Genomic DNA, 17,383 nt, shown 5'->3' on the forward strand with positions numbered 1-17,383 from the left:
GTCTAATCATTTTATTGGAGATGGTCGGTGGACAATGGCCCAAAGTTGTTCATTGTGTTCTCCTTTTACACACCTTTAATCACTCTACCACAAGGGCCTACTAATAAGAAAAAGTAAAATATAATATTTTATTTTATTAATATTTTTAATAACTAATACAACTCCTAAGGGCAATGACAAGAATCCGATAATTTTGACGCTAATGAAACATAAGAGAACAAAGAACCCGATGATTTCGGCAATAATGAAACACAAGAGAACAAAGAACCCGATGATTCCGGCAATAATGAAACACAAGACAACGAAGGATTTGACCAATCATCCGATAGCGGTAAAAAAACCGAGAACTAAGGTTGGAGAGTGGGTTGTCTTCATTTGCGGATTTTAGCAGGACTTTAGACTATTTGGTTTTGTGAAGGCGTTAGGCTTGGACCATGTTTACGTTTCTTATTCCCTAAGTAATTAACATTAGTCTATATTTTATAAGTACAACTGCTATATAACTGTAATCTTTATGACTGAATATAATGAAATAACCTAATTGCAGCACGTGGTTGGAGGTCCTCAACCATGACTGGACCATGTAAAAATGCTTGGGCCGTATTTATCATTTATTTTCAGTTTCTACGATATTCATTTGTGCGAGCGTATTGGTTCTTTCCATTGTGTGCCACTCTCTTCCAGTCTTCCTAACATTCTCATCATTGAAACAGACTCATGCAATAAGTCTCTGGCTACTCCCAAGTGGTCCGAACAAATTTCACACCAAAATCATCACATTCATGATCATCTCACAAACCATAATATGTCTAACACTTCGTTTATTATTTATAAATCTATATCTTCATTTTAAGCTTATAACATAATAATAATAATAATAATAATAATAATAATAATAATATCCATTGAGAGATTGAAAGGACAAACATAATAAGACATGCATAATTCAAATGAGTTCTAGACACTTCCACATAATAAGCATGTTATGGACAGCAAGGAAGGATCCCACCCCTACATATTTGCATAGACAACATTATATTCCTTTTTATCTACAAACCTCTATTATCCAACCTTTTTATATGAACAATAATGCAATAATCTAGCATACTTGGCTTGACCTAGTATATAAGACCAAGGGTTAACCACTTCTTTAACTTTTTGTTTTACATGTAACATATATTATAGTTTTTCGACCGACCCTAAGACTTGTAAAGTTACTTAAAACGGAGTATACATAATGCATTCATAAAACAAGTATGCACATATTGACTCAAAAGCTAAAAGAGAAAATGTAGCGAATTTTTCTAAATGACTATTAGGCGTTGTATTCATTTTCGTAGTCTATGATTATCTCCAAAATCTTATCGTAACTCTTAGTATAGCTTACCACGACATATTATTATTAGTAATGTGACTTAACCCAACCTGAAACGAAAATCTAGAAGTCAAGTTAATTAAGAGACATCCGATCATTAAAAAAACCGACCTTTGTGAAAAAAAAAATCTCCACTACTAGCACATCCTTATGTCATAATAATTTGATTACTGTTTGTTCATCAAATATTCTGAATAATGTTGAAAATAATAATAATAATAATAATAATAATAATAATAAATGATATTGAATTATTGATAATTCAGAAACCAAACCTATCTTAATTATTTTTAAATATTATGTAATATATTTATTTAATTTTTGTCCTTCAAAACTATCATTATTATAATTGAAAATTTTCATTATATAAGGGGCTTTAGTGTCACTTGCAAAAGCACTACTCCAATTCTCCTCATATCTCCCTCACTCTCCATTTCTTTTAATTAATTATTTATTTATTTGACACAAAAATGCCTGGAATTGCATTTGGTCGCTTTGATGATTCCTTTAGCTTGACCTCCATCAAAGCCTACATTGCCGAGTTCATCTCCACCCTCCTATTCGTCTTCGCGGGTGTCGGCTCGGCTATTGCTTACGGTATCTAGTATTTCCCTTATTAAACAATTTCCCATGCAAATTTTACATTGTTGTATTTAATTTGTTAATTTTGTTAATGTGTAGCCAAGTTGACTTCGGACGCGGCCCTTGATCCGCCCGGTCTAGTGGCTGTGGCGGTGTGTCATGGACTTGCACTCTTTGTTGCTGTCTCCATCGCTGCCAACATCTCCGGTGGCCATGTCAATCCAGCTGTCACCTTTGGATTGGCTGTTGGTGGTCAGATCACGATTCTAACTGGTGTCCTTTATTGGATTGCCCAACTCATTGGCTCGACTGTCGCGTGCTACCTTCTTAGCTATGTTACTGGAGGCCTCGTAAGTGATGTTGGGCCGGGCCCATTAATAGTCATGTAGATAATTAATAAAGTAAATATAATTATTAAACTATTATTAAAATGATTATTCATAGCTTTAATTAAAAAAAGTGATTCCTAAACCCAAATTAATATTTTTAAAATTTTAAAGCCCACATTAGGTTGTACATTGTGCATATATACTTATATTGTGCGTTTTTTTCCTTCAGGCTGTGCCTATCCACGAAGTAGCCGCAGGTGTCGGAGCGATCCAAGGAGTCGTGATGGAGATCATAATCACATTTGCCTTGGTGTACACTGTATACGCCACTGCTTGTGACCCCAAGAAAGGCGCATTGGGCACAATCGCACCCCTTGCCATCGGTCTCATTGTTGGTGCCAACATTTTGGCTGCAGGCCCATTCTCTGGTGGGTCAATGAACCCAGCCCGATCCTTCGGGCCTGCTGTGGCTAGTGGAGATTTCTCTGGCCATTGGATCTACTGGGTTGGACCTCTCATTGGTGGTGGCTTAGCCGGAGTCATTTACCCCAATGTGTTTATGTGCCATGAACATGCTCCCCTTTCAAGCGATTTTTAAATGTTTGGTGTGAACCAAGTTCGATTTGTGATTGTAATAAAAGGAAGGAAAACAATTCATTTGTTTTTCTTTCTTTTTTCTATTTATTTTTAATTTATGGAAAATGATTGGATTTTGGTTTTTTGTTGTCATGCTTTCTAAATTCTGTGTGATTCATTGATTCATAAGTGTTCCACTATTCAAGCCTTTGAGTTGATTTGAAATATGGGTAGTGGTGGGCCCATTTGCTTTGTTGGATCCATTTGTTTGATTATTTTCAAAATGAATGAAGTGGCCGGGCCCATTTGTAATAATCAATTCATGTGATTATAATCTTATATCTTGTAACGTTTTGTTGACCCCTGACATCATAATATGAAAAGAAATATGCATGATAATAATATAAACTAGTATTCGTATCCGCGCGTTGCGGCGGGACAAGTATAAATGCATTAGATGTATCACTAACAAAAACCAAGTTATAATACGACCATTATCTCAAAAAAATACTAATAAAAATTGTCACAAAATAGTAACCTAACTTGCAATATGACCCTTTAGCAATGAACTTTAAATGAATCTTGCTAGAGTACATATTACACTGCACACCCATTCCCTGCCATCATCTCAAACCAAGCAGTTGAAGGTCTTGATTGCAGGATGTTTGGCCGCCTTTGTTGATATATCACTCCTTGTATCTGGAAAAATGGTAAGATTAGTGGGCAAAGTAGTTAAAAACTTCCCAAGTTTGTTCATAACATATAATAAAACATAGCTAAATATACAATATAAAGTGTTAGCTGTTTAGTGCATAACATCCAACAACCAATTACAACGCAATAACTTGCACCCAATTATGAAAAAATTTAAACGAAGAATATTCGAAAATCACATGAGTAATAAAACTATGAATTAAATTTGAGGTCCACTTTAAATTTACCCATAATCTGAGAAAATAACTTTTGTGCTTCCCAAGTAGCTAATTATACACATCAACATCGCACCCTTGGATCAAGATGAACCAAAGCTCCAAAAGATCGCATCATAAAGGTGTTTTTCAATCTCAAAGCAAAACACAAAACTACACATCCACATAGATAAACATTGTTCAATCTATTCCATAGAAGGCGTTAACTAAGCAAACAAAGGCATGCTTAAAGTTAACAATCAGATATAATCCGAGCCTAATCAGCCCCAATCTATTCAATAAAAGGAATTATACAAAATGATGCCACATTTGTGCATTTAGTCGCAAACAGGTCAAAATATTAAACAATTTGAAAATTATGTTACAAACATACAAAAGTAGATACTTTTCACCAAATAAGAAAATATATGTTTTCACCAAAGCAAATTTGGTGTCTGTATTAAACAAACCAAGAGTTACCTTCACAAAAACATTAAACAGATGAAACTGGAAACCTAACCATTGAAAGTAAACTATATCAGAAAGGAATAACATGCAATTAATCAAAAAAAGGAATCAAATATTGAATTATTGATACATATTACCCCTGATTTCGCATCCCAACAAAGAAAGCATGTTGGAGATTAATGGTGAAAGGGTTACACATTTTTATTAAAATAAAACACAAAGGGCTGTAAACAAACCAAAAGTTTAGCAAACAGTTCGTGAACTGTTCGGCAGGAAGTTCGTTTATGTTCGTTCGTTTAACAAATGAACGAACATGAACAAGAAATTTCGTTCGATTAGTTAAACAAACGAACACGAACAGCGGAACAGAGCCTTCGTTCATTCAATTGTGTTTGTGAACATTCGATAATGTGTTCATGTTCATTTGTATATGCTGTTCATGAAAGTTTTTGTACATTTATTTATTTTATCTAAACATTTTATATTTTTCAATTTATAACATAACATAAAATAGGAAACCATATTTTCGCATTATTTTTGCATTGTTTCCATTTCCTTTCTCATTATTCACATTGATGAATACATACATCGATCTTAATCTCTAGGCTTTGTCGATTTTATTTATCGTCGTTTGTGTTTGTGAACCTTTCGTGAACACATTAATTTCCTTAATGAAAGAACATGAACATAAAAACTCGTTCGATAAGTGTTCGTGAACATATTAGTTCCTTAACAAACGAACATGAACAACCTTGTTCGTGCTCATTCAATTCGTTTACAGCCCCTCCCATAACATAACTGAAACCATATATAGTAAAAATTAATGGGCAAATCAAGGGTCGACCCGGTTACTACTTGCAGTCAAATGCGTAAAATTCAAAAATCTGTTTAAATTAGAAATAATTTGATATAAGCAAGCAGTGAAAACAGATCAACCTGAACATGAACCGATATGTCCATATTGCCAACTATTGTACATTATATTCTTATACGGCGCCCGCATTTTCTCACAGCTGTACAGCAACTTATAGCAAGAATAATTCCTTGAACACCACGGAATAAATTTGTTTAGATGATACTAATAATGATTGAAAATGAAGGGTTTTGTGCATACCTTACGACCACGGATGTAAACGAGCGGGGCTAGCTAATTGAGATTGGCTTGTGAAAAGCTTTAAACTAGAAGGGTTTAAACTGGCTCAAACCTAAATTGAAGTTCATTTAATAAACAAGCTTGGGACTAAGTTTCATTTACCGAGCTTGAGAATATCTAGTTCTTTTTATTATTCTACATGGTTATCATTTTGTTTGATTAGTATTTGCTATTATTTTTTATTAGAGTTATTATTTTATTTGATTTGTTTCATATATATATTTTTAATTATATATTATTAGTTTTAGTTTAGGTTGAGAATTATCAATGTGATTTGTAATTGTCGAATGTCAATTAGTAAATTAGGGGTGGGCATAAACCAGGTAAGACCCGTAAGATCCGAATAGACCAGACCCGGTTATAATACAATAGGATCGATTCTCGGGTCCTAAGAATACCATTAATCAGATCCATGTCTGGTATTGCGGGTAAAACCCATTTACTCACCTCTAGTTAACTGCTTGTAAGCCTAGACAAGTATGTTATTTATATAAGTATAAATATAGCATTACTTAATGAAGTATTATGCATAGTTATAAACTTATAATTAAAGTAACTAAATAGTGTTTATTTTATTATAATGTTTAAAACTATAATTACAAAATTATGTAAATAATTATATCTATATATCTAAAATAATTCAATATTTAACAAAATAAAAACAAGCTAAACTTGAAGTTAAAAAATTATTAACTACTCAAGCTTGAACTTTAGGATGGTTTAAGGTCATTTTTTGATGTTTTATGTTGCTTTTAGCTATTTCAAATCTGTTTTAGAATCATGCTGAAATTTGACCAGAGCACCTAAATGGACGCAAGGAAGTATGCATACCTTATGTGCATATAGCCTTGTGTTTGATTGATTGATGAGACTTTTACTCGGTTTGTTTGATTGATTGATTGAAGGCGGTACGCATGCGTTCGGTTGCATTGATCTAAGCGAGTGCCTTGTGTACCTTAGGTTACTATGATAGTACCGAGTATCCTAACCAAAGTTGTTTCAATAGTCAATATGCAAATTGTTTAGATAAACACGTACTCGCCAAACAAATGCATTAGAAAACAAAATGACAACTGCAATACAATAAACTACAGCCCAACTCAATTCTCCAAGCTTGCTAGTTGGCGGATTGAACTGTTAGATCAGAATACGACTCGTATTTTTTATTTTTGTTAGAAATATTTACTTAGCATACATATACTTAAAATTGCGTGACTGCAAACGATATGTTTAACCTGTTTATCTAAAAGGGTTGACCAATTTAACTAAACAGGTTAATGACATTTTTTAAATGGATTAATTTGCTAACCCAAACATAACTATTTTCATGTCATGTTAGAATTTGTCCTCTTTTAAGTGATATTTATGTAAGGACGTTGAAAATCCAATGAATACTCATTTTTTCAATATTATTTATTTTATAGGCACCAACATTACGTTTTCGATTGGTCATTACCATGTCTATTAGTATACAAAATGTTATTTTATTCACAAAGTTAATATAATCATAGTAAATAATCTCAATTAAGAACCCTATAATTGTATAAACACTTAAAACTTATTGAATAAATTACTGTTTTAAGTGTAACACAAAATATCGATAATAAATATCGATAATGTTTAAGCAATCGATATTTCATATCATCTTTCATAACTATCTTTTATTATCTTCAAAACATTGATACACTATTTTAAATCATCTTTCATAAACCGATTCTTTTGTGTTACAAAGAAATTTCTGATGAGAGTTTTTCCGACATGCATGTTACGCCAGAAACTCAGGATTGTTAGTTTGTGACGTATTTTCGGCGTGATTTTGCGTCGCAAATAAATCAGTTTTCTAATAGTTTATGTGATCAACATACATAAACATAGTACATTATTTTAAAAATCAGTTAGGCTTTTATTATTATATATATAAATTAAAAACCAATATTTCATACACTCACATTAAACACTATTTATCAATTGTCCAATATAACTTTGCAAGATGTACAAATAGCTTATGCTTTGTTTTTACATGGTCATTTTGCAACATGTTTGTTAATATCCTTTCTTTTTGTTCTATACCTTTGTCTAATTATCTGACAAAAGATTTGCACTTTTCGACTCCAGCGTTCCGATCGTTCTTCATGCAACACAGTTCTAATGGATTCTTACAACGACTTGACTACCAGCCAACCGCCATGAGTTTGTTTGCAATGACGATGGCGGTGGTGATTTACAGCTTGGTACAAGGTCGACTTTGTACCAAGCCGTAAACTGAATAGTGAATACTACATTATCTTATTCAAATAGGTAGTTCTTCATATGCGACTACTTAATCCCGAAAAACGGAATTTTGTGTAGTATTTAGAGCTTCAACGAGTTGTTTGTTAACAAAATGTTTATAGCTTCAATGAGGTGTTTAAAGCATTTTGTTACTTTTCGTTAATCTAAAGAATGTCTTTAACGTTTTAACATGAGGTTGTTAACGTTTCAGCATTGGTTATCTTCTCCCGAGTTTACGTCTCCGCGGCAAAGCGCGGGTCAAAAACTAGCTAATTTTAAAGGTATATTGGTTTTTATTAATCCCAACTATTGTCTTTTGGTCACTGACGGTCCCAACTAATGAATTGGCTACTGACAATCCCAACTTTTAATGTATTTGTTCCTAATGGTCCGCGACTAACAGAATCCTAACGCCGTTAGTTTCAGGTCACGGAAAAACGTTTTTGGTCGGAAAAGTCAAATTTGTTGCCGGAAAACACCACCGGAACACCGCAACCACCACCAATTGACTCACCGCCAACCAACTACCACCACTTGAGCACCATCAACCGATTCAGACGATGATTCTAGGGTTTTCGACGACCTCAATAATTGAGGCATTTACTAGATAAGGCTTCTAAAGGCCCAAGACAAAGTTACCAAGATGTTTGGGACGAAAATGTTGAGTTTTCGGGGAAAAAAATTGAGTTTTCCGGCCAAAAACGTTTTTCCGGCGACATGAAACTAACGACGTTAGGATTCTGGTAGTCGCGGACCGTTAGGAACAAATACATTAAAAGTTGGGACAATCAGCAGCCAATTCGTTAGTTAGAACCGATAGTGACCAAAACACGATAGTTGGAATTAATAGGAACCAATATACCCAATTTAAAATCCAAGTTCGAATTTATACTGTTACAAATCATGTGCAATCCTATTTAGATTATAGGAAAAACTTTTCTATCATAACTTAATAAAATAAATACTATTATTAACATATTATAACATAAACTAATCATGACAAGAACAAGTATTTCCGGTAGGTTAAATGTCACCATTAACGGTAAATATAAGCACCAACGGCCACTTCATTAAATTTGCATCTTATATATAATCACTCCTTTCAACCCTCACTCCGGCCACCAATGGCACAAACCGATCGAACCGACCCAAACCCTATGAAGAAGAAGCGTCCTCGTCCTCCAGTGTACCATGGAGTTCGAATGCGCAGTTGGGGCAAATGGGTGTCAGAAATATGACAACCTCGCACAAAATCCTGTATATGGCTAGGCAGCTTCTCAACACCTGAGATGGCTGCCAGAGCTCATGACGTCGCCGCCTTGACCATCAAGGGAAGTTCAGCAGCACTCAACTTCCCTGAACTAAAGGACGTCTTGCCACGTCCCGTGTCTGGTTCCCCACGGGACGTGCAAGCTGCTGCTGCCAAGGCGGCGACCATGCAAGAATTTGCATGCCAAAATCATGTTCACCAGTCAGTGACTGGGAATGGTTATAATATCTTTCCTGCTGGTGAACATGGTTCTGTAAGCTCTGGTGTTGAGCTGGATGAGATTATTGAGTTGCCGAGTATAGAGAGTTTGGAGTTGACCAAACCTACTACGGTGGTTGACTCGGGTGATGCATGGGTGTATCCGTCGTGGACGGTGGCGGAAATTGGTGGTTTTCCGGCGGACTTATAAGACAAGGTGGTCAAAGATTCATGTTTTCATACGTTGGTTTGGGATTGTTAAAGCACATATATTTTATTTTTTAAATAAGGGAAAATGTAGTTTATGAAAAATAATTATCTATATATTTTTGTAAAAAAATAATGATTCCTTTAACGTAAACTTGATGCATTGTAGTTATGGATTATAGATTTGTGGTTGTATATTTACCGTTTTTTAATTAATTATATTTATCATCCTTCTAATAATATTAGTGAGAAGATAATTGTAATATTGTATATCTTTCTTTTCATTACCGTATTTCTAAGCACGTTCCTAGATAAAAAACCTCAAGGTTTTAAGAAAATCAATATTGACGATGAGATTTGTTTAAAAGAGAAAAAGAAAATATGTCTTACCATATGAAATACTAGATCCCCTCCCCACACCCATATTACGGGGGTTGTTTTACATATTCGTTTTTAATATATATATTTGGATTTTAATTTTATTTATTGTAAGAAAGTTAATAATTAATATACTTGAGGTTTGATAATAGAATGATTTCACAAATAAATGATATGTTATAATCTGGTTTAAAAACTATCTAAGTTTAGTGATACCAATTACCTGTTTATTTTCTTTAATATAAAATTGTTTCTTAATTATAAATAATATCTTTTTTAAATAAAATAGTATATTAATTTTTAGTATATCCCTATTTTATAGGATTTTCATATCAAATATTTGATGAGATTAATTTTTAATATAATGAGATGCTATAACCCGTTTAAGAGCTATCTGAGTTTGGTGAAACCTTTACCTGTGAATTCTGGTCAAATGCGTGACAAGCCTTCATTTACGAATAAAGCAATCTGATGGCTTGAGAGAATGATTGTTTTACATTATTTGTTTTTTAAGATTTATTTTTTGGATTAAATTTTCTTTATTGTAAGAAAGCTAATAATATACTTAAGGTTTGATGATGAAAGAGTTTCATAAATAAATGATATGTTATAACCCGTTTAAAAGTTATCTGGATTTTGTGACCCATGACCTGCTTATGTTTTTTACTATAAAATTGTTTATTAATTATAAATAATATTCTTTTCTTTTTAAATTGGATATTAAATTTTAGTATATCTCTATTTATAGGATTTTCATATCAAATAATTGGTAAGATTAATTTTTAATTTAATGAGATGTTATAACCCGTTTAAGAGTTATCTTGTTTTGGTAAAACCCATACCCATGAATTTGGGTTAAATCAATGAGAGGCATCCATTTAAAAATCAAGCAATCTGGTGTCTTCCATAAAAGGGGGAAGCGACCACATCGCGACACGTAGGATTCTAAGGGTTTCATTTATATATATTATAGATGAATATTGCATGACACTTTAAATTTGATATAAAAAATTTTGTTTATAAAATATTAGCTTATGTATCGAGAAGAATTCTTTTTTTAGAAACGGAAAGGAAAAATATTGTTGGTTTTGATGGCTGTAAACAAAAATGAAGACTAAAAAGGTTATGCTCGTTTAAGTTTAATCAAGCAAACATGTATTGAAAATTATAAGTTATTTAAGCGAAGAATGAATAAACATAAACAATGGATATGCATTGAAAATTATACAAAATATTGTTTTTCTTATATGACAAGTTCATGTTGTCATTTAGAAATTAATGACAAGTTGTATTGAATTCGAATAAAATCCTGAAAAACAATTAGCGTGTCTTGTGTTTTAAGAGTTAAGTGGTAAGCACGCCCAATGTTCTCTTATCAAGAAAATTAAAATCTAGCAACAAATTCGAAAAGATCTTGACCTGCGGTTTATATTGAATAAACGCAATGTGTTTTATGTAGTAGCTTAACTTAGACACGGTGTTATAACTGAGCTTGGTACTACTACTAATCCCTTCCACCGCACCCGATACTGCTCCAAACCCTTGGAACCCCCAATGGTCTAAGGCTTCGCATGCTAGAGCCACAGAGATTCCTCGGTCCCCAAATCATGATAGCTATGAATGAACATATACTTGATACCTCATATATCGTATTAATGTTTATTTTAATTTTTTATTTGGTTTTAAGTAATCTGGTTGAAGTAAAATGGCATTGATAGGACTTAAAATATACAATCACCATTCACCAGCATGTTGCTCTCGTATAAATTACTTATAACAAGTTTTGACATATTGCTATTGCTATCTTGTTAAATCTATCGGTAATATGTAAAAATCCAATAAGTCAATAACAACCACGGATTACACAATCAATGGGTATTTACTCAAACAAGTCTAATCTAAAATAAAAACGAAAACATGTATTTGTGAAAAAGCTGACGAAACCATCGTCTTAAACAAATATTAACAGCCATCATAAATCAGGGGAAATTCCCACAATATCTCATTTTAAGAGAGAGATTCTAAATATCTCTTTAAATTCAAATTCCATCTTTGTCCCCTTTCTAACTCGTTGTCACCTTTACATTAGAAGTTTGAGAAGGCATGCTTATTGACTCATCGTCTCCCTATCATGTTAGCTCAAAACCTGATGCCTCCCCGCCATGTTAGCTTAAACCCATTCTCCCCGTCATGTTAGCTCAAAACTCGTTATCTCCCCACCATGTTAGCAAAAAAAAAATTCTAGCTTATCTAAACTACAAACATGGATCCTAATTAATTAAAAAAATTATTAAAATTTTTTTAATGTTATTGGTTTAAATTCTTGTATATTGAATTTTGGATAAGAATAATACGATTAAGAAAACTCATGTCACAATCAGAATCATTTTATATGTACCTTGTTTAGATATAATTTTTTAAATAACAAGATTTATTAAATTTAATTTTTAAGCTAACATGGCGAGGAGACGACGAATTTTGAGCTAATATGGCGGGAAGCAACTAGTTTTGAGCTAACATGACGGTGAGACGACGAGTTTTGAGCTAACATGGCAGAGAGCAACGAGTTAAAAAAAGTGTCGTCTCGAACTCCTAACATAGAAGCGACGACTTGATAGTAAAAGAACAAATATTGAATTTAAATTTTGAGATGACATATTTAGAATGTATATGATATTTTGAGAATTTTTCCCATAAATCATCATGAACGCCCAGAACAATCATAGTAAACAGCGAGTAAATCATCATGAAAAATTGAAGGCAAAATTAAGAAGCCCAGGAAAAAAAATATAGAAAGTAAAAAACACTTATTGCTTATTCTAAATTAATGGTAATTAATGATTAGTCAACCTCATTAAGAAAAATACAAATTGTGTTTGAAACTTTGTGTAGTGTCATCCTTTCCGGGTTCTTTAATTTTGTCTCAATTATGAAATCGACTTTTAATGTTAAAAGTTATATAAATTAATTATTAAGATTCTTAATGATGGGAGGTTGAAAGCAAATCAGACAACTCAAAGATCGATGGATTGAAAAGAAATGGTTTCATTAAGTGGTCGGGTACAACAAGACAAACGTTGATTAGAAATGTCAATTGCATACAATCAAACTAACGAATTTAAGTGCGTATTAAAATCAGCAGTGACGGATTTAGAAAGACTGTTTAGCTAGATAAAGACGGCAATGGTGGTATTACAAATGGGTTGAGTATGAATCAAAATGAATCAAATATATATTCTCGGTTTGTTATTAATGCAACTAATGCCATGCATACGTATGAGATTGGTGGCCCATTGGCAAAAACAAAGGCTTTAAAACATCAAAGAATTGAAAAGTCTTGGATTCACGTTAAAAAAGAAACAAAAACACACGCAATTCATATTATGACTTGCAACATAAAAGAAAAAAAACAATTTTACCATTATTTCACAACTCTTCAGATGTTGTGACTTTTAGGCGAGTGTTCGCATTTCTAGGACAAAAGATAAAAGTTTTATTAAAATTTTATACCTATAGACAGTGTGTAGTGAAATTGGTACCAGCATACCCAAACCAGTAAATAAAAACAAGTACTTGTTAAGTATGAATCAAAACCGACCATCTTGGTTCAACTGACACTCATTTATCATTTTTTTTAAAACATATATAACACTTATGGTACGAAGGGTATTGAAGAAACGTGGATCTGCACGCTGGTAACAGATCTACTTTCCTCGGGTGTGATTATGCGATTTCACCGATGATCTTCCGGAGCTCGAGATCTTCCACCTACAAAACGAACAACACCGTGAACTTACCCCTCAGAAAGGGACAGAGGGGTCCTCTTTGGGGTAACCCTCCGGTGTGAGAATAAGAGTTTGTAGGAGGATAGATAATCTGAGTATGTAATAGCCTAGTACAGCTTAGTATTGCTTGATAGTACTTGATATAGTGTAGTAATATGTGTAATACTGTGTAATAGTCTGTGTACCTTTCCTGGTGGGAATGGTGTGGTATTTATAGTGCTAGGGTTTTCCAATGATTGGGCTCAGATTCTGTTAGGGCCCTTTGGGCCTCCTCATATTGCTTCGCGCCACGTGTCCTTGGGACACCTGGTACATTTCAATGATTATCCTCTGACTCAGGTATTTACCTGACCCATGTGCAGTCACATGGTGGCACATGGGTTGCGCTGAGCTGTCCACCTTTCATTGGTAGCTGTCAGCATCAGCATATTCTTATCCTCTAACGGATACCTTCTGGAAGGTTGCTGACGAGTACAATCAGGGTTATCCTTATCCTAATTTGGATAAGGATGAGGTTGATTGTGTACACGTGTAATACGCGCCTATCCTGAGGACGCGCGAGGTCTTCTCTTTATTCTCACGCGCAGATATTTCATGCGCAGGTGTGATATGCACGAGCATAGGTGATGCGTGAGCATCTGTGGTGCCTGGGCATATGATGCCTGGGCGCATGCGCGAGCATCTGTGGTGCTTGGGCACATGATGCTTGAGCGCATGCGTGTAAGGTGCCTGGGCATATGATGCCTGGGCGCATGCGCGAGCATCTGTGGTGCCTGGGCACATGATGCTTGAGCGCATGCGTGTAAGGTGCCTGGGCATATGATGCCTGGGCGCATGCGCGAGCATCTGTGGTGCCTGGGCACATGATGCTTGAGCGCATGCGTGTAAGGTGTCTGGGCATATGATGCCTGGGCGCATGCGCGAGCATCTGTGGTGCTTGGGCGCATGCGTGTAGGTTTTGGTTTTGTGCCTTCATAATGTCTTGATTTCAAGTCACTTCTGTATCTTTGTGGGTTGACCCGCCTTTACTCGTTGTTGAGGCGGGTACATACCTCTTCAGGTATCTCCAATCCTTGTTATTGGAGTATAATCTCTAAGTAATTTTGGTAACATGATGGAGAAGAAGGAGAGGAGAGAGAACCTTTCATCATAGGCAATTTAGGGCGGAAGATGTGAAGGAAAAAGAGTGAGCGAGAAGAGAAGAGAAAAGATGAGATAGAATACTATGATCTGATTTATACAAAAATGTTTAGTGAAATATATAAACTAATTCCATTAGATAATATGATTGGAGACAAATTTAGCCTTCTAAGTTCTAACTAAGCATTATGCAAGTTTCATTTTATACATTTGAAATTATCACATAAAATAGGTTAAAACAATCATATAAGTAAATTTAAATTTTGAGAAATGAGAGAATCATGTGTATTTAAATTTGATAATATAGACACTTGTACCACTTGCTTTAAATATGATATATAAGAAATTTTTTATCGTCTTCCTTCTCTCCTGTTATATGTGATTATTCACCAACAATTGTCGCTAGTCTTTTCTAAAAAATAGTTTTGAATTGTGCTATAAAGGCAATGGTTAATTTGTTATGTTGATTTGTCAAGTCCAATAATTTTGAATTCAACATCATAACTTCTTGATAGTTTATAAAGTATGTCATGCTAATTCAATGTCAATGAAATTCAACCCATTCATAAATTAATTATGAGCTTTAATATCAAATAAAAAGAATGGATGATCAAATAGGATTTTTAAAAGAGTAGAGTTGTATATAGAGTTTAGTGACCTAAATTTGAGTGTTAAAATTTTTAAAAGGTTGACTCACATATCCTATCATTTGGGTTGTCTTTATTCTTTAAGCTATGGGATTACATTTTTTTTACTTACAAAATGTTAAGGGTACAAATAAACCGGGCTGTTCGCAAGTTTGGATTGATAAAAGGTTTGAAAGAAGCCAGACTTTTTCGAGCTCGATCCGAGCCCGAGTCTCAAACCAAGCTTGTTTAGTTGTCGAGCCTGAGCTCGAGATTTGTATGGAAAACTCATTTAGTGTAAGTCCCGAATCTGGATCACTACAAATATGATATCAACAATCTAGGTGTTGGAGCGGAAATCCAACATTAGATGATTCAAGAACACTAACAAACATAAACACGTAAAACACACAAATGGCTTCAAAACACACGTTAATATTAACGTCGGGTGCTTAAGCACTAACAGTACAATACTCGTCTATGATAACCCTTAGACGGCCAAAACCACACGTGAATGAACTACAACAACCCAACCCTATACAATGCATTCTATATATATATGGAACTAACCACTCAAGCTCAATACTAACATACTAAGTACAAACCAAATAATAGGCCCAACAATCTCCCCCTTGGTTTGTAGCTTGGTTCTCAATCATGCTCCATATAATCGATGTCAGCGTCTTTCAAACTGTAGGTTCCCAGCCGGATCTACACGAGATATCGCGTTCTACGTAGGTGCGGAATCCCTACGTAAGACGTTACGAGCGTAGAAGACGATACGATTAAACACGTTACAATAAACACAAACACGTTATATTGCAACCGTAAACACGTGATACAAAGATCACCAAATACAGACTCTCTCTAACTCGTTCTCTGAATAATAAACTGAATACGTTCGCCTCTTTTTTGAATCCGTAACCTAAACAGCTTATATAGACACGACAACTTCGCCTGGCATGTTCAGGCGAAGTTGTCCCTAACTTCGCTTGTCTAACAAGTTCTCCCATATCAGCGAACTTGTTAGCAACTTCGCTTACATACAAAACATAAATCTAACTAACACGATTACAGACACTTGACACTGAACTACTGACATCTTGCACCAACAGACTCCCCCTTGGCAGTAGCTTCAACTCTTTATCTTCAAACACGTGTCTTGTAATCTTCAACGACCTTGCATCTTCATCTTCAAGCATGAACTCCTTCGCGTACACAAACTGATACAATTCTTTGATATTTCTTCGCTTCGTCTTTCCAAGCAGGAATTTAAAAGATTTTCTTCTCATTCAGCACCTGCAGATCAACTTGCGACAAGTTCACTAGATGCATCAGATCATAAACTCTTAGCAGCTCTTGTTCATCTTCGTCTTCCATCACTGCTTCAGCTGTTTCACAATCAACATACCACCACTTTAGATCTTTGAGCACATCCTTGGGCATCTGTTTCATCGGCACTTCTTTAAGGCACCGGATCGGCTTATACTTCATAATCATCCAAGGTTTACCATCTGCTCTCAATCCACGATCTTTGTCTTCGATAAGTTTTCCCTTTTGTGGTTTCAACAGCTCAAACTTCTTCTCTTTTATACTTTCCTTCCAAACAATCTTCCCAATAACTCTAGCCATATTATCATCACTTCGGTTTATCAATCCCAATCTGGCTAAGTCTTTCACTTCACATTCTGGCAGTGTATTCAACGATCTCAAAAGTCTTTTGAAGTACTGAACACCATCATACCTCTTAATAACAAAGAGCCTCAACTGCTCATCGTATATCCAGCAAATAATCCCTTTTCTCAATTCAGCATAGCCTCTAATGTTGTAAGTCTTCTTAAACATAGTAGGGACCGCGGTTTCTTCGTTTTGACGAACCACTGAGCGTAGCCTTCTTTCCATCTAGGCTGCTCTTCCCATTCCGTCTCATCACTTCCAATCTGTTGACTCATATCTGCCTTATCTACTTCTGGTATCTCATGCTCCACATTCTCCTCTACTATCTCTCCCTCTTCAATCTCATTATCAATAACTATCTCTTCACCAATCTTCTCTATCTCATCACTCGGTAGTACATCATCATCACCAACCAACTCATCATCCATTTCCTCTACGTC

The 17,383-nt window shown here is 34.6% G+C and overlaps 1 protein-coding gene and 1 pseudogene across 1 annotated transcript; both read left to right on the forward strand.

Moving 5' to 3' along the window:
• The first annotated feature begins 1,784 nt into the window (after window positions 1-1,784).
• LOC143540227 (aquaporin TIP2-1) lies at window positions 1,785-2,994 on the forward strand. The gene is made up of 3 exons (XM_077033348.1): window positions 1,785-1,972; window positions 2,057-2,307; window positions 2,516-2,994. The coding sequence occupies exons 1-3, from the start codon at window positions 1,846-1,848 to the stop codon at window positions 2,882-2,884; spliced, it is 747 nt and encodes a 248-aa protein (XP_076889463.1). The 5' UTR covers window positions 1,785-1,845; the 3' UTR covers window positions 2,885-2,994.
• A 5,792-nt stretch (window positions 2,995-8,786) lies between these two features.
• Window positions 8,787-9,392, forward strand: LOC143540195 (ethylene-responsive transcription factor TINY pseudogene; annotated as a pseudogene).
• The last annotated feature ends 7,991 nt before the right edge of the window (window positions 9,393-17,383 follow it).

Source organism: Bidens hawaiensis, unplaced genomic scaffold (genome assembly GCF_021521415.1).
Source record: "Bidens hawaiensis isolate Kalapana, Puna unplaced genomic scaffold, B.hawaiensis_p1.1 tig00012182_1, whole genome shotgun sequence".
NCBI lineage: Eukaryota > Viridiplantae > Streptophyta > Magnoliopsida > Asterales > Asteraceae > Bidens > Bidens hawaiensis.